General features: G+C 42.8%; 1 protein-coding gene across 2 annotated transcripts in view; it reads right to left on the reverse strand.

Moving 5' to 3' along the window:
* The window catches only part of PGGT1B (protein geranylgeranyltransferase type I subunit beta), a 30,058-nt gene that overhangs the window by 1,344 nt on the left and 9,547 nt on the right, over positions 1–19,167 (reverse strand). For both annotated transcript variants that reach the window (XM_085845783.1, XM_085845782.1), the window contains exons 7-9: positions 19,076–19,121; positions 18,118–18,302; positions 12,642–12,750 (exon numbers count right to left, since the gene is read on the reverse strand). In XM_085845783.1, the coding sequence (XP_085701909.1) occupies positions 12,642–12,750; positions 18,118–18,302; positions 19,076–19,121 (340 nt within the window). The remainder of the gene's footprint in view (positions 1–12,641; positions 12,751–18,117; positions 18,303–19,075; positions 19,122–19,167) is intronic.

Below are 19,167 nucleotides of genomic sequence, written 5' to 3' on the forward strand. Positions count from 1 at the left end.
TTGGCATTCATTCCAAATAAAATGAATTGCTCGGAAGTTTTTTGGTTTTTTTTCATTTTTTATTTCACAATTATTTTTAGTGAAGGAATAAGCTCAAAGTGCAATGGTATTGCAGGCAAAGGGATAGCAAGGATTCATGTTGAGTTTTACATACCCAAACGCAAATTAAAGAAACAAAGGTATGAGGGTAAAAGCATACAAAACAAAAATACTACAAAAAGTTTCCCACGAGTCAACATGGACTCCACAACCGGTCGCAATGCTATTTCCCATCAGAGGTGGATCAATAGCAATATGGAAAGAGCAGTAAGTGTGCGTGGGCCATGGGGTCAACCGATTTGCTGGTTTTGCCACTTATTGGCAGTTTTGGCAGGAACAGTGTGGGTCCAAGTTTCATGCAAAGCCAAAAATGTACAGCGATGTCCTTAGCGATCTCTGCATATAGACAAGAGTGTTCCCACTCTCTGTGACCAAGGGTGCTTGTTCGATCCACATTAAGTAACACTAGGAGATCACAACCTGATCTCTGTTTCCACTGTTTAACATCTAGATGTCTTTACACATCCTTGCTACAATTCATGGACAGTTCAGTATTCCTGTCCGCACGTTTTCCAGTGCAGTGAGGCATTTTTAATTCATGCACGTAACCCGGGTTATGGTTTTTATTTTCAGGAGCGATTGAAGCAGCTGTCAGTTGCCTATACACCCACCCAAATAAAGCTATGTGCCAGAAGAACGTGTTGCATGCTTGGAACAAGATCACCCGTAGGGCGGGTACTCTGTTAGTGTTCAATAAATCAGTGTGACCCCCTTTTGTTTTGAGAACTGCCTCAACTCTACACAGCATCGATTCAATTCGTTTATGGATTATACTTGAGTCGGTTGTTTTCCCAACAGTTTTGTAATGCACTGCAGAGCATAGTGCGACTGCTCACATACATTTTGCCTCTCAAATGTACTAACCCTTCTTTTATTCTGTTAAGACAAAGTTTCAGTCAATGATAACTATAATAAATGAAAGAGAATAAATAAATATTTTTAATGTAATGAAAAATTAGTTTGAAATTGTGGCATGAGAAAGCTTGTGGTATTAATGTGGACTCAGACTTTTGAATCCGATTCATACTGCTCACTAACTTTTTATTTAATTCATTTAGTTGTATGCTTGCAGACTGCAAGGTAAATCTACGAATATGTATTAGCTTATTTTCACGATTGTTATTGTGAAAAGAAGCTTTTTTTGCAGTGATTATGGCACTTGTGGGTTCCAGATACGATCTAGGTGCATCACAGTTTGAGTTAGAGATGTATAATTAACCAGTATATAAGCCGAAAGGCTTCAAAGTCACCAAGTGGATGGAACAGCGATGTGTTGCCTGACGAGCCCCAATAAGGGTCAAACTAGTCGGTAGCTTCACTTTTCATCCACTTGGTGACAGCATTTGACCTTGACATCTTTGCACTGCTGGGGGCCCTTCTTGGGTGTGCAGTTACGATGTCATCGTGATGGTATCATCATGGCATTTGTCCAGGTCAGATAACTTCAATAATGGTGTGTATATGTTAAAATATATATATATATATATATATATATATATATATATATATATATATATATATATATATATATATATATATATATATATATATATATATATATATATATATATATATATATATATATATAAATATAAATATATATATATATATATAACAGCTGTGGAAAAAATAAGAGACCACTCCAAAAAATTTCACTCAGCATCTCCACATGTATGGCAGCCATTCCATTCCAGTGTCTGTTGAATTCCAACACAGGCACACCTCATTCTACTTAGTGAGGTACTGATTAGGTGATCACCTGAACTGAATCTTATTTAACAAGGAAAAGTATAAAAACCACTGCTGTGGTCTATCCTCTTGCAATAGGACCAGTTGGATGGCAAAAACAGTGCTAGTAGTACCTCAAAAGTAATTGGAATCAAAAAAATAACTATTGACCATGCCAAAAGAGTTGAAAAGTTTTGAGTGAGGAAAAGAAGGGTTCAATTCTGGCTTTACTGGCAGAGGGATACAGTGAGCATCACGTTGCTTCCATCATTAAAATTTCAAAGATGGTGGTTTATAAGAACAAGGTCCAGCAGCAGACATTGGGGACAACAAAGCTACAGACTGGCAGAGGGCGAAAACGACTTTCCACTGACCGGGATGACCGCCAACTCATTTGCATGTCACTCAACAACCGTAGGATGACATCAAGTGACCAACAAAAAGAATGGCAAATGGCAGCTGGGGTGAAGTGCATGGTGAGGACAGTTCTAAACAGGCTCCTAGGGGCAGGGCTGAAGTCGTACAAGGCTAGAAAAAAGCCCTTCGTCAATGAGAAGCAAAGAAGAGCCAGGCTGAGGTTTGCAAAAGACCATAAGGATTGGATCATAGAGGACTGGAGTAAGGTCATCTTCTCTGATGAGTCCAATTTTCAGCTTTGCCCAACACCTGGTCGTCTAATGGTTAGACGGAGACCTACAGCTTAGAGAGGCCTGCAAGCCACAGTGTCTCGCACCCACTGTGAAATTTGGTGGAGGATCGGTGATGATCTGGGGGTGCTTCAGTAAGGCTGGAATCGGGCAGATTTGTCTTTGTCAAGGACTCATGAATCAAGCCACGCACAAGGTTGTCCTGGAAGAACACTTGGTTCCTTCTGCTCTGACAATGTTCCCCAACTCTGAGGATTGGTTTTTCCAGCAGGACAATGCTCCATGCCACACAGCCAGGTCAATCAAGGTGTGGATGGAGGACCATCAGATCAAGACCCTGTCATGCCCAGCCCAATCTCCAGACCTGAACCCCATTGAAAACCTCTGGAATGTGATCAAGAAGAAGATGGATGGTCACAAGCCATCAAACAAAGCCGAGCTGCTTGAATTTTTTGCGCCAGGAGGTGGCATAAAGTCACCCAACAGCAGTGTGAAAGACTGGTGGAGAGCATGCCAAGACGCATGAAAGCTGCGATTGAAAATCAGGGTTATTCCACAAAATATTGATTTCTGAACTCTTCCTAAGTTAAAACATTAGTATTGTGTTGTTTAAAAATGAATATGATCTTGTTTTGTTTGTATTATTTGAGGTCTGGAAACACTGAATCTTTGTTGTTATTTGGACCAGTTGTCATTTTCTGCAAATAAATGCTCGAAATGACAATATTTTTATTCGGAATTTGGGAGAAATGTTGTCAGTAGTTTATAGAATAAAACAAAAATGTTCATTTTACTCAAACACATACCTATAAATAGTAAAACCAGAAAAACTGATAATTTTACAGTGGTCTCAATTTTTTCCAGAGCTGTATATATGTATGTGTGTGTGTGTGTGTGTGTGTGTGTGTGTGTGTGTGTGTGTGTGTGTGTGTGTGTGTGTGTGTGTGTGTGTGTGTGTGTGTGTGTGTGTGTGTGTGTGTGTGTGTGTGTGTGTGTGTGTGTGTGTGTGTGTGTGTACAGTATCTCACAAAAGTGAGTACACCCCTCAGAAATATGTAAATAATTCAGTGTAACTTTTTAAGCAGCTGTGCTAGAAGCAAAAGCTTAGATTTGATGACAGAGTAGACATTCTGCAATATGTATGCAGGCACAAAACTGCCATTCCATAAAAACAATGTGGCATATTACAAATATTTCTGAAAGAGGAGGCAACAAGAGTGAGTACACCCCTGCTATTGTCTGCACAAGAAGTAAGTCAAGCATGGTAAAACAGCTTCCGTTTTCATCATTTTCTGCATATTTAAATCAGAGTGTTAAAAGTACAAATATGCACCAAACAATACACACAATGTCCATAGAGCTGCAACCTCCCTGGTATGTTAAAAGTGAAGAAGTGTACTCAATGCAGTAATTGTCTATCTGCTTGCTGAATAAATAAATGCATAGGAAACACTGTACCAATCGCCATTGAGAAAGCAGCCTGGCTCCTCATGGTAAAGAGCTCTCGAAAGAAGTCAAAGATCGAATCGTTGCCCGACATAAAGATGGCCAAGGATACAAGAAGATCAGTGCTTCTTTGAAAGTAAGCCCCAACACCGTGGCCAAGATCATCCAGAGGTTCTCCAAGAAGCGTACAACAATGAGTTGCACTCGCCAGGGCAGACCAGCAAAGATGACTGCACGTAATGTTCGCCAAGTTCAGAATCTAGTCCTCCAAGACAGACGACAAAGTGCCGCCAAGATTGCTGAAGATATTTCAACGCATTCTGGCCAGTCTGTTAGTGCACAAACCATACGTCGCACACTCCATCGTATCGGGTTGCATGGGCGGTGTCCAAGGCGTAAACCTCTCCTGAAGCAGAGCCACAAGAAAGCTCACAATCAGTTTGCTGAAGCACATCAATCCAAGCCACTGGACTACTGGGAACATTTCCTCTGGTCTGATGAAACGAAGATCAATTTGTTTAGATCTGATGGAGCACAGCGTGTCTGGCGGCGAGCTGGGGCACAGTACCAAGACAAGTACGTTATCCGTACTGTCAAGCATGGTGGTGGTAGTGTCATGGTTTGGGGATGCATGAGTGCTGCGGGTACTGGAGAGCTCAAGTTCATCGAGGGAAACATGGATTCTACGATGTACTGTGACATCCTGAAGGAGAAGATGTTACCATCCCTGCGAAAACTTGGTAGAGGAGCTGTATTTCAGCACGAAATAGCCCACACCCAGTTTTGCTATTGTGTGATTATATATATATATATATGATGGTTTTGAAGCATATTCTCAATGTGATTCTGGGGAGCCTGACTGAAGGGTCACTGAGTCACATTCCGCATGCGTGTGGTCTTTGGAAATAAATCGTGTAATTCGAGGATCCTCATCTGACTCTGTCATCTTACTCGGCCGGGTGGAGAGTCAAAACACACATCAGTAGATTACTCAACATCAATGGACCCACAACCCAAAGTTGCGTCCAGTCAGTCAACACAGCAATGCAATATCCTTATTCAAACTTGTTTAATTGTTGAGCCTGATGTTGGCTTTGTGGTTAGGGTGGCTGTCTTGGGATCTTAAGGTCCTGAGTTCAAGCCCCGCTGGCTGCTGAATTAACACCAGGGGGTTCACCCAGGCCTGTCATCCTTCCATGGTCGGTGAAATGAGTACCAGTGTACTGGGCCGGTTGGTCCCGGTGTATGCCCTGGTTAGAATAGGTGTACCATATCCCTGTGTGTCGTAAGAGGTGACCAGGGTTGGCGTCAGGAAGGGCATCCAGCCATAAAAAAAACATTACCTCAAGAAAAAGCCTAACCCCTGCTCAGCAGGCAAAAACAGCTGTTTTTTTTTAACCTGTTTAATCATCACTTTTTTTTTTTTGTATACCTTGGTCGAGGCTCGTATGAGAGCTAACACACAACTCACAGCAAGGAGGCATGAGACAAGAGGGGCGGGAGTGGAAGGGACAAAACAGTGGGGAACAGACACATTAGGTGAACTGTGGAAGGGAGAGGGATGGGGATGGGACGGGGAACATGGCGAAGAGAAGATGGACATTACAGGGACTTTCAGGAAGGAAAGCAGGAGAAATGAAGGAAGTGGGCTTGGGTGGATTATCGGGGGTAGAAAAGATCGAGGATTTGGATGGGGGAAGATAAGAGGTGGTGGTGAACAGCTGTTTTGAAAGCCTGGAGGGAAGAATGGGAAAGAATAGAGTGAGGAAGTTTATTCCAAAGGCGGGAAAAAAGAGGAATGAAAGAGTGAAGATGAGCAGTGATTCGTGATTTTGGTAGTTTTACCAGAAGGGGGTTGTTGGCGGACCTTGAGCGCCCTGTGGAAATGTGGTGGGGACAAATCGCAGAGAGAGCAGGGGGGGGCAAGGCTGGAGAGGAGTCGGTAGAAGACAGAAAGACCACCGACCAACCTGCGGTGATTGAGTGAGAGGCCCAAAGACTCAGCTTCATTGCGGGAGATGCCGACGATCTTAAATGCCCTGGTTTCGACAGCGTGAAGCCGAGAAAGGTGGGAGGCAGGAGCACCAGCCCAGAGGGGAGAGCAGTACTCCATCAGGCTACGGACAAAAGCTTTGTAAGTGGTCAGGAGCTCAAGAGGGCCTAGGAAGGACTTTGCACAACGGAGAATTCCCAGTCGGCGACTGGCTTTTGAGGCGAGGTTGGAAATGTGACTTTCCCAGGAAAGGTCATGGCAGATAGTGAGACCTAGAAGCTTGAAAGAAAAGACTTCTTCCAGAGGATTGTTGAGAAAGTGGATGGGGGGGTTTTGTAAACGGTCCTTTCGAAGAGACATAGTGAGAGTGTGAGATTTGTCTGGATTGAAAGACATGTTCCACGTGTTGGACCAGTTTGTGATTTTATCCAGATATGCAGTAAACGAAGAAGCTGCTGCTTGCCGGTCTGAGGGATGACAGATGGTACGGCAGAGGGTGGAGTCGTCGGCAAAGAGAAATAGAGGATTTTCCAGAGAGTCCGAGAGATCATTGATGAAAACCAGAAAAAGAACAGGGCCCAGAACGCTACCTTGAGGAACTCCAGCCTGCACAGGAAGAGGGGATGAAAGAACTCCATTGAGGGCCACACGTTGACTGCGACAGGAGAGGAAGTCTGCGAGCCATGAGTGGAGATGGCCTTGAATACCATGGGAAGAGAGTTTGGTGAGTAGGGCAGGGTGCCAGACTGTGTCAAAAGCACGTGATATGTCCAGGGATACGGCTCGGATTTCCTGTCTGGCATTGAGGACCTCCATCCATTGATGGGAGAGCAGAAGCAGCATATCCAGGGTAGAGTGACCTGGTCTGAAACCAAATTGATGATTGGAAATCAAGCCATTGGAGAAGAGGAAGGATTTCATATCTGAAGCGATGATGGATTCCATCACCTTGCTGATGATTGGGAGAAGGCTGATTGGTCTGTAGTTACAGGGATCTGTTTTTGCACCTTTTTTATGCAGGGCAGTGATGTTAGCAGATTTCCAAGCAGATGGCAGATGACCTTGGGCAAATGAGAGGGTGAATAGAACAGAGAGAGGGTGAGCAAGAGCAGAAGAGCAGGCTTTGAGGACACGTGGGCTGATGCCGTCTGGACCGGTTGCAGAATCTGACTCGAGGTTTGAAAGCAAGCTCTCCACCTTGTCAGGAGAAAAGGACACAGAGTCCAGGGACAGTTGGGTGCGACTGGGTAAAGTGGGTAGAGATAGTGATGGGTTTAGGACACAAGATTTAGCTGCAAACACCGAGTTTAGACATTCAGCTTTATCACGTGTGGAATCAGCAGTGCGGCCATTTTAGGTAAGGGAGGGGATGGAGGGGGAACATACACCAGAAACAGATTTGATTAAACGCCACCAGGATTTTGAGGAGGTAGAGAGGTTTGAGAGTTCAGACTTGAGATGAGAAAGATGTTGTTTTCTGGCTCTCCTGAGGGTAGATACACACTTGTTCCGAGCTTTGTGGAAAGAACTGAGATTGCCCTCAGTTGGGTTTGCTTTCCATGAGGCAAAGGCAAGTTATTTCAGGACAAATGCCTCGCCACAAGCTTCAGTGAACCAAGGGCGGGAGGAAGGGTAAGACAACTGAACACGAGAGGGGATAAATCTGTGCATGATGGAGAGCAAGTTTCTTTGAAAGAATTCCCAGGATGAGTTGATGTTTGAGAAAGTAGTGATAGGAGACCAGTCTGTAAGTTTGATGGCTGCTCGGAGACCCTGCCAGTCGGCTTGAGTGAAATGCCAGACTCGACGGCGGTGAGGTGGTTCTCTGATAACAGCCAGAGAGATGTCCACTTTGACAAGGACGTGGTCAGAAGAACCAATTGGAGCGAAGGAAGAGCAGCAGATATTGTCAGGGAAATTTGTCAAAATCAGATCCAGAAGAGATGGAGTACCATTGGTTGAGATCCGGGTCGGGAAGTTGACCGATTGAGTCAGTCCCAATGAGTCGCAGAAAGCTTTTGCTGAGGTGCCATGGCAGGTGAGAGAGGTACCCACACCGAGCCAACTGGCGTGATGACAATTGAAGTCACCACATATGAGGAAGAGAGAGTTTGGATGAGAAGATAGAAGATGGTCCATGTTTTCGGATAGTGAGGTGTAGATGGAGTCATCACTGTTCGGTGGACGGTACAGTACACATATAAACATGAGGTGGGAGTGGAGGGGAAGCCGAAGCCAGAGGTATTCCTGGGGGTGTGGGGGAGTGAGAGCAGTGCATGGAGAGTGAGGAATAGAGTCTTTGATGAAGAGAGCAACACCTCCACCAGGACGAGGCTCAGGTCTGTCATACCGTAAGAGGGAGTAGCCAGGGAGAGATACTTGGGAGTCAGACACGTCTTGGGAGAGGAAAGTTTCTGTTAGGCAGATAATGTCTGGTTTGTCAGTGGCAACCTGTATGGAAAGATCTGAAAGGTTTGAGCGAAGGCCCCGGATATTTGAGGTCCACACTTTTAATGAAGAGGAAGGGGAGGAGGCTTTGGGTGCAGGAGGTGGAGGGGGAGGGGAGGGTAGGACAAGGGACGAGGGGGCAGGTAAGGAGGGTTGCTGAAGGAGTGTGGGGTATTGCAGAACAGCGAGGGGAGGGGCCGAATGAGGAGGAGAAAAGGCTCTGTGGTGCTGGGGGAGAGGGGGGACAAGAGAGGGGGAAGAAGGCAGTTGAGGATTTGAGGAGGTGGAGTGAAGAGATGGAGGTGAGAGGGCAGTGGAGGGAGGCAGGTTGGTGGATGAGAGGGGGGCAACTTTGAGAAGGAAGAGTGAGGGGGATGAAAGGTGGGAGAAAGGTGAGGGGGGATTTTTGAGAGAGGTGAGAGGGAGGCTTGGAGGGAGAAGAGTGGGATGGTTGCTTTGAGAGTGAGAGTGAGGGGTGAGGGGGTGAGTTGGCACTGAAGTTGGAAAAAAGAATGGTTGATGGAAAGCGAGCATCCATGGCAAACTGTGGTTTTTAAAAGTTTTAGGTCAGAGATGCGATTTAACACAATTCTTGATGGATGCAATGAAGGCGAATTCAGAGCATGGAGAGAAGAAGCGCTGTAATAGTTGGATTTTTTAGGCAAGGAATGAAGGAGAGGTTGAAATGAGAGCAGTCTGTTAAAATAGCAGAAGAGTAGTGCATTGTGAAACAGTAAAGAGTACCACATGTGTGAGAGAGGAAGATGAAGCATTATAAGATCGTTTTTGTAGTTAAAAATAATGAATGAGAGAGTTCAACAGATTAGGTCATGGAAGTGTAAAAAAAAAAAAAAAAAAAAAAAAAATCGAGGAAGAAGACGAGGAGGAGGTTACAAGGAAGAAGAAGCAGAATCGGGAGAAGGTGAGCGTGTTGTTGTTGTTGGGTATATATATATATATATTTATTTTTTGTTGTTAATATTAATATATGAGAGTTCAACAGATTAGGTCATGGAAGTGTAAAAAAAAAAAATAAAAAAAAATCGAGGAAGAAGAAGAAGCAGAATCGGGAGAAGATGAGTGTGTTGTTGTTGTTGTAGGGTATTTTTTTATTTTTTTTTTTTTTTTTTTTTGAGATAAGAAAGAGATTAGTTGGGAGAATGGGGGATGTTTGGAAAGTGGGGAGGATCAAAATTGAAGGTAATGGGGAGGATAGAAATTGAAGGTAATGGGGAGAAAAAACAAACAAACAAAAAAAAAAAACGATCGAACACCGAGTGGAACCGGTAGGCCTATAGCCTAGGCCTAGGCCTCAAGCACAGGTAAGAACGTCGACAAAAATACTCACAAAATAGCACGATTTTTGAAACAAAACCGAACTAGCAACACACAGTAACATGTAGGTGAGAAAATTAAACAGTTAAAACGGGACAAATAACAACCGGAAACTTAGCTTTGAGAACGTCAGCAGGGAGCCCCAAAGGAGACCTCTCGCTGCTCTAAAACCGGAACCGGAAGTCAATCAACTTCTTCATGTGAATTTTTAATTTTTATTAAAAATTCTTCTTCAAAAAAAAACTTCTTCATGTGAAACTCTTAAAGTTTTACTTCATGTGAATAACTTTAATCATACACCAATTTATATGATAAACCTGCATATTAAGCGAAAAACACTTTACCTTGTAGACATGTCTATTACACATTACCTCCATCTAACCATCAACTCAAACTGTCATTAATAACCGATTTCAACATGCTGCACTGCATAACCTCGTAACCACCAATAAATCATTTTAATACTAATTTACAATGTATTTCATAAATAATATTTATTTATATCTCAAAATCTCCATTATTTAATACCATCTATAAATATGTTTAATCAATTATATTTATTAAAGAATTTACCTCACTAAAATAATTAATTCATTATTATTATATCAAATGCAATGCAATCGGAACTTGTTTACAAGAAAACCAACCAAACTTAAATACAAGGTGACGATGGAGTCCAAAGACATTCTCACAAGACCTGATCAAACAATTAACAAACTATCCTCTGTTTAACATGATGGAAAATACCTTCTCAGCACGTTCCACAAAATCATCCTTTTACTGAACAAATTCTTGCAAATCTAAGTATCTGAGATGAAAATACATTAAAACTCATTTTAATTAGTACATTGCCACCTGGAAAGGTGTACAAGACTACAGGGAAACTGAAATCATCAACTTTATGATATACACTTGTACTAAAACCATTCTGTCCGATTCTAACCGACACATCCAGATATGCAGCAACTGTACAATCATTACCACTCCTGTTTGCAATCAGGTTATCTGGATAAATCTTGTGAAACTGCCTATCAAATAAAATTCTAGTTAACCACACAAATATCATCTATATAATGTATGAGATAATGTTTTAGCAAATTCTAATTTTTTCTCCTTCATCAGTTTCTGCATCAATGAAAATTCACAGAAAATAAGAAAAATGTCAGCTCGTAGGGGGCTGCAATTCCCCCCATGGGAATACCTTTAACCTGTTGAAACATTACCCCACAAAACTCTTTTAATCTTTGTCAATCACTTTGAAGAGTGAATCCCTCACTAGTACTAAATCCAAATTTGTATATAGAGTTGAAAAATCAAAAACTTCAACCGACTTGATGTTGAGGCATCTAATCCTATCTAAGAACTCTAAAGAAAAAATATTGCTCCAGGAAGTGTTAATACCATAATTATTCTCAATTGGTAAACAATATTTCCTGAACTGTTCCCTAAGAAATTGTAATCCTGAGTTAACCATAACCGATAACTGTCTGGTGGTACATGGCCTGGCACCCGCTATAAACCTATACTTGTACTGGTTCTTATGAAGCTTAGGAATCCAGGAAAGCCGAGGAATACAAAGATTTACCTCTTTATATTTAATACCGAAATTATTAACTAAAACTTCCTGATACTCAGAGAAAATATCTTGGAGTGACTCATGACAAGGAACATATGTACTATTTCCTATACAAGTGAAAGTAACCTTATTAATGCCTAATTCTCTTAATAAAGCCTCCACATAAAACATTTTACAAACCAAAACAAAATTATTAGCAGCCTTATCTGCTGGAGCTATTATGTAGCTGTCATCCACAACTTTTTGAAATCTGTTGCACATCATTTTTGGGCCTCATCTCTCAATGGTGAAGAATCACTTCAAAAATTCTCGAATCTGGATCTTCACCAAAATTGAATCAATTCTTGCTTGTCACATACCCAACCTGTCCACCAAGTTGCGTCCAAATCCATCCGTAACATTTGAAGATATCGTGCTATATATCGTTTTTAGCTCTTTCTCTCAAATGTGAAGAATCACTTAAAAATTAGAGTTGCCGGATCAGGATTCAGATATTCACCAAAATCTAATCATTTCATCCTTGTCACACACACACACCATACCTCTCCATCAAATTTCATCCAAATCCGTCCACAACCTTTTAGATATCCCGTTCACAGACAAAAACAAACAAACAGATCGATGGGGGTGAAAACACAACCTTTGTCCACCTTCAGTGGTGGAGGTAGATATTTAACAAAAAATGACATCTATTTTATATACTTTATCAAAAGCATAGTGAATAATCACAACAAGGCCAAATTTGCAGTTTAGGTCAGCAAATTCATTTGAAATTTAAATAAATAACCAAATGGACTTTGAAATGTTTACTTTGTCATTTGTTTATAATGGCATAAACCATGAACCTGAAATGGATTGATAAGAAAACGAAGTAGATTGTATTGGAAGATATTAAATTGCAAAGAGGAAGCAGACAGATTTAGAGCATTGATAATAACAGACTCTATGACAATAATAGGATATGAATAATGTCTTGCAAAGTGAATTATTTCAACTATATGTGGGAATCACGGTGTGAATGACGTACTGAGCGTTCACCTTTTCCTCAGAACATTAGCCCTCAGAGACTAGTGTTCCATGGTATTGAAAAGTATGTTCCAAAGGGAGTTCTAAGTCTTTGGGATAATTCTAACAGGTGACAAATGAACATAAACAAATGTTAAACTGCTTTCTTTACAATGATAACCAAATTATTACTTAAGTTAGCGGAATGGGTGATTGACTCGATCTCCATTTCCCCTGAGCCTGTTCATTGCGTACTCCCATCAGAGTGGTTGGACATGCATGTGGTGAAATGGCATGTTTTTATGATGGTGGTTCCACCCTTACCGAAGAATTGGTAGTTGAATGGCAGTTTGTTACATCATACCTGGATGACTGTCTGGCCACTTTGCAAACCCTCCAACAACATTGTCTTGGGTGGACATTATGAAATGCCGGTTCTTTTTAACATCAGTACAATAAAATAATCCCAGCAACTGGAAAATAAACATACAAACAAGAGGCAACACATTAGGTAAACAGGGAAGCAGAAGAAGAAGAAATCACGACAGCCAATGGTTTACCGTAATTATCAAATTGGTCACATTGATTGAATCATTGCCTACAGTGCAGTTCTTTTGGAAATGGTGGGGGAGGGGTGGGGGGGAGGGCGGGTTTCCAATTTATTATTATGAAGGTTCATGAAAAAAATCAATTGCGAGACACAGAGAATTAGATGCCATGAGCAGAATTGCAAGACTGTTAATTATGTATATAGAGTTTAGTGATGGTGTATGAAATGGTCAGAAAAGGGAGATAGAAAACAGAAAAGGTTCTTTATTTATGCAGAATGCCTGGTGTTGGTTTAATGGTTAGGGTGGTGGGCTTGGGATCCTAGGATCCTGAGTTCAAATCCCACTTTACTGTTGAATTAATACCAGGTGGGGTTGACTCTGCCTGTCATCCTTCTGCGATTGGCAAAATGAGTGCCAGCATGCTAGTATGCTGTGTTGGAGTGGCGACCCATCCATGATTGTGCCCAATAGCCAAGGAGACTGCTTAAGCAGCACCAACGCTCTGTACAGAGTATGGTCCCAATGGATGGATTTATGCAAATATCCTTTTATTTCCCATATTTGAAAACAAAACCCAAATACCTGCCTTTACATTAATCATGTGATGCTTAAATATTTGACACACAATTACAATTGCTGCATCAAAGAACACAATGTACGAGTGTGTACATACTGCTTTGGAACTGTTCAATATTAAACAATGGTTCACAAATTTTAGTGTGTATTATAATCTCTGACTGTTCCGTAGCAGCTGCATGGTTATTATGCACACAACATTGGCTGTTCCACGTGAATCACCATCGAGTTTTAAAATACCCTTGTAATGAGACTACATTAAACACTTAAATATCATGAGGGTTACGGTTGTGGAAAATTCCGCGATATTCAAAACCACAATAGTTAAAACTAAGGGCATATCTATTGGAAAAAGTGGGTTAGGTTCCTGGGCTTTGAGAAAATATAGAGAAAGGTGTGCAGCAGGCAAAAAATAAACACATGAACAATTTAAATAAACATGTAAAATAAACAAAAACACAAGACTGTTACCTTTAAATTTATTCCAAAAACAGTGAGGTGAAAGTATTACGTATTGTACAGGAAATATAAAGCACAATACTGAACCAATGATCATGATGATTCTGCTGGAATGGAGGGTGAGGTGGCAGAAGAGGCAGTTAGAAGGTTGCGGGGTCCTCCTCAAGACCATCTTGGGACACACACACACAGACAGCAGATGGAGAACGTGCAATGGCTGGTGGATCATTGGGTGAGTTGGTTGAGGCACTGCTTGTGGTTGGCGTGGTGGTGGTGGTGCTGTTGGCCCTTGTAAAAAAAAAAAAAAGCTAGTCATGGTCGATTGCTTCATTTTAGCTTGCAGGTCATTGTAGGTCTCTTTATAAGGCATCATTTCAACCTCCAACACCCTTTTAAATTTTATGCTACTCTCCATAAATGGATAGATCGCAAACACATCAGCCAGGGCCTTGCCCACGTGCAGCACCTCTGCCAGTATCTTGCTCGTTAATGGTTTTGGCACAATCAACTCCTCCTCATCTCTTTTCACTCAAGTGTATGAACTTTTCCAGATCCTCCTCCATTAACTCCTCTTGGTGGGATTAAAGTTCCTCCACCTCTTTCTCTTGGATGTCCCCAAAGCCCTCTCCTCCAACAACACATGCCACCTTCACAATATTCCGCACTTCGTCCATCGATAGGAAACCGTTGAAGTTGTGCACCACCTCACTCCACAACTTCCTCCAGCATGCATTCCATGTCATACGGGTTAATTTGTTCGAAAGAACCCTTAATGTTATTGCAGAAATACAGTCAGCGATGTTGTAATTTTTCCAGAAATCTCTGTCAAGCAAGGGTCGCTCTCTATCTGGTCTAAAAGTGGCGGGTGTAGTAGGACTTGAACTTTGCAAGGAGACTTCAGTCAATTGGCTGAAGGAGGTAGGTCGTGTTTCGAGGTAAGAAGACAACCTCCACATTGGGGTGAGCAAAGTACTCATTTTCTGGGTGACCTGGCACATTATCAAAGATAAATAAAACCTTGAATGCAATGTTATTCGACTCCAGGTTGTTTTCCACCTTGTGGACGAAGCAGTTGTTTAGCATAGCAGCAGTCACCCATGCTCTCCTGTTGGCATGCCAGAATACCTGGAGCTGGCTCTTGTTCTTGTTCTTCCCTTTGAGGATGCGGGTATTCAGCACTCTGGAGAGCAGCATTGGCTTGACGAGAAGTCACCTGCTGCATTACCATGCAGGAGATGGGCAAGAAAACCCTTAGCCGGCTTGAAATCCTGAGCACATCTTTCCCGCGAAAGGAAGGTACGGGATGGCATCCTCTTCCAAAATAATCCCATCTTGTCAGCATTAAAGACTTATTCCGGCATAAATCCCTTGTCCTCGATTAGTTTCTTCAACTGCGCGGAAGGTTGTCCGCAGCATCATGGTCTGCTGATGCTGCTTCCCCAACTAATTTGACGTTGTGGAGGCCAGATCTTCTTTTGAGGGTTCTCAAACCAGCCTTTGCTGGTTTGCCACTTGTCAGTAGCCGTGGTTGAACTGGAGGCTTCAGCCCCGGGAGACTCGTGGAAATTTTCGTAAATGCGCAGATTTCTCCCAGCACCGATCCACTCAAATGCACTTTTTTCTGTGCTTGGTACTCGTTAAGGGCTTTTTCCGTCCCTTCAATATTAGGATCATGGAACTGGGGTGACACCTTAGCACACTGCAGAGCACTCCACGGATATTTGACTCACTTCTACAGACATATCGCACAGTAGATTTGTTTATCCCGTAATGACATCCCACAGATGCCACACTTTCACCTTCAACAACGAGATTTTTTTTTTGCACATCATCATCTCTCTCTGCCTTCTGGCACTACCATGATCACTTTTGTCCATAGTTATATGCTTCAGTGCCATTATTAGCAGTGCGCAAGAAACACCAAAAGGCTCGTGGTATGAGATAACTGTCCGATGACTCATAATGCAGCTCAAATGAGGACATAGTACAGCTCAAAAACCGCGATTAATCAAAAATAAGCCCCCAAATAACTAAATCAGTACACAAAGGGAAAGCCACATTTCAAACCTTGCCTCCAAAGCCAGTCGCCGACTGGGAATCCTCTGTCGTGCAAAGTCCTTCCTCGGCCCACCTGAGCTCCTGACCACTTACAAAGCTTTCATCCGCAGCCTGATGGAGTACTGCTCGCCCTCTGGGCTGGTGCTCCTGCCTCCCACCTTTCTCGGCTTCACGCTGTGGAAATCAAGGCATTTCGGATCATTGGCATCTCCCGCAATGAGGCTGAGTCTTTGGGCCTCTCACTCAATCACCGCAGGTTGGTCGGTGGTCTTTCTGTCTTCTACAGTCTCCTCTCCAATCTCGCCCCCCCCCTGCTCTCTCTGCGATTTGTCCCCCACATTTCCGCAGGGCACTCAAGGTCCGCCAACAACCCCCTTCTGGTAAAACTACCAAAAGCACGAATCACTGCTCACCTTCACTCTTTCATTCCTCTTTTTCCCCACCTTTGGAATAAACTCCCTCACTCTATTCAATCCCATTCTTCCCTCCAGGCCTTCAAAACAGCTATTCACCACCACCTCTTATCTTCCCCCATCCAAAACCATGATCTTTTCTACCCCTGCTAATCCACCCCAAACCCTCCTCCTTCAAATTCCCTGCTTTCCTTCCTGAAAGTCCTTGTAATGTCCATCTTGTATTCCCCATGTTCCCCGCCCAATCCCTCTCCCCTCCACAGATCTCCTAATGTGTCTGTTCCCCACTGTTTTGTCCTTCCCACTCCCACCCCTCTTGTCTCATGCCCCCCTTGCTGTGCATTGTGTTAGCTCTCACACGAGCCTCGACAAGGTATACAAAAAAAAAAAAGAGAAAAAAAAGAGGTTGCCCACAATTAGTCAAAATCGTGATATTTAAGGGTGATCACATCTCCGATTCCAATAGTACTTCGACTTCCTGTGGCTTGCAATCAACACTTTCGGTGCCTTTTGTCGATCAGATGTACTCGTTTCACTAAAGACAGAACCCCGAATATGACCAGTGGTGTGTCAACTGTCTGAATTCAATAATTCATGCAAGGATTTTGTTTTTTTACCATAATGCACGGCTGTTTGGAAGAAGAATTGAACAATGAAATTGTTTGGCCTGCGCTGAGCTTGGTGCTCGCTTGGTTTGAGGATAATTTCGTTATGCTGGAGGGCAATTTCATGGCGTAAAGACCACAGCAACAATGCTTTTTAAATGAACGGGTTATATAAGCTATAAAAATATATGGGGAGCACAGCAAGCAGATGAACAGGAAAGAAAAAAAACAAAAAAAACAATTGACACATACTTAAGCGAAATGAAAACGGTCCGTACAAACTATCTTAAACCAACTTGACATGCAGACTAATTTCAGGGATGTAATACAAACAAACATGTGACAGAATGGATGTGTTAGGTAGAGGATTCAGTGGTGGCCTTTCCTTTTGAGGGATGTCAGGTGGGCGTGCTCATCGGGGTTCAGTGCTCGTGCTGTGGGTTCTGCAGCTCACATCGCAGCATCTCCTCAGGGATGTCCCCGGAACTCGGGAGAACAGACTCCACCAGCTCCAACTGGCACTGCCCACGCCACACTTTTCCACTGTGGTACTGACTAAATCAGCTCTCACGTTACTGTGGGACCACTCACCAACCGACTAGCCCAGAACTGTACTGGTGGCATGCTGGTACTGGCCAGACTGACTGCCCCGGTTGTCTCACCCCAAATTTCTCAGGTGCTTCCCCATGCCACCCCCCCTTCTTTGCTACCCCTGCCCCACCGGGTGTGACACACATGCTTGCGCCATGTTGCTTTCTGGCATCCAACCTCACTCTCTCAGATCCGGCATGTTGATGCAGTTGCGTCTGAACTTCACTCAGGTGGCTCTGTAATGTTGGCGTTGTGGCCATATAGCGAGATGATAAAATATGATGGGAAAGGATGAAGAACATTACATTTGGGAAAAAGGGGGGGGGGGAAGAGACAAACACGAGAGTCAGGGTGACAAGGAGGTTTCTATACACCTGATTCTGGCCACTGCGAGGCTGGGATTACAAAACGCCCTATGCTGACATTCATTATGAAATAAATAACTAATTAACACTTTCAATAATCCATCCACTTCCCCCAAGTCATTTTCGTAAAACTATTAATCCAAATAATAACTAAAGCCAAAGTCATAGAAACAGCAATATAGTTTCCCTAGTTTTGCAAGTCACTCGAAGGACTGGTTTTACCTGCAGGGTGCCTCCCAGCCAAAAAGAGTAACAAGTGTCTTCAGGCTTATTGGGCCGGCCCTGAAAACCCGATTGCTGCCTGAAAATGCACCAGCGGCGCACGGCCCACAGTGCAGGCTCTGACAAGGCAGTGGCCAACCGCCCCATGAGGTGCAACGAGGCTATGGCGCAAAACGTCGAGCCACCTGAAAAGGACATTAAATCAGTCAAAGCAAGAACAGACTCACACATGCATCCACGGTCAGAAAGCCAGTCCGACGTTAACTTAAAATGATGTGCTTTACACAATCGTGAAAAAAAAAGATCAACGATATCAGTCATTTTCAATGCAGATATTAAGACTTATGAAGGAAGTAAATCACAAAGGTTGCTATATTAACATACTAATTTTGTAGCTGTAGAAAAGAGACAGACATAGGATGTACAAAATAGAGGTAAGATGATACAATTAAAGACTAGAGAGGAGAGATTGGATGAGCAGAAAGAAAATTTAGAGGCAAAACAAAAGGAGAACAAAGCAGCGAAGCTTAGAAATAATCCCATCGAAGAAAGGTGACAAAAAGTGGGTTAGTTGAACATGAGTGACCTGATAAGAAGGATGAGGGCAAGTGGTTCTGAAGACAGGAAAAACATCTATGTTGGGCAATGTATGCAACTGCAACATTTGACATTTCGGTGGAATGTGAGCGGAACTTCCTTGTGCTTTGTCATCAAAAACGGCAGGAATTTTTGAAATTAAACAGGACAAAATTCGGGACAGGACATTCCAGGCACCCAACCGAAGGGACCGCCTCAGGTTAACCCAGGCGGTCTCTTTGGCGGTTTGAAAGAATAATTTTGCAGTTGCCAAAAAGAAGCCACGGCCAATAGCATTTCTGTTTAATTAATCAGGTGCTTTATAATATTTCAATTGTGCATTAAATTCAGCAGCTAAATAAATAATAATAAAAAATCTTACCATGGGATTCCAAGCCAGGACCTTGCCCAAAACCCCCATCATAGGACTGGAAAGAACAAAAAAAAAGTGACACAAAGAGCAAACACTTGAAA

Source organism: Eptatretus burgeri, chromosome 11 (assembly GCF_056783735.1).
Source record: "Eptatretus burgeri isolate ZD-2024b chromosome 11, Ebu_testis_v1, whole genome shotgun sequence".
NCBI lineage: Eukaryota > Metazoa > Chordata > Myxini > Myxiniformes > Myxinidae > Eptatretus > Eptatretus burgeri.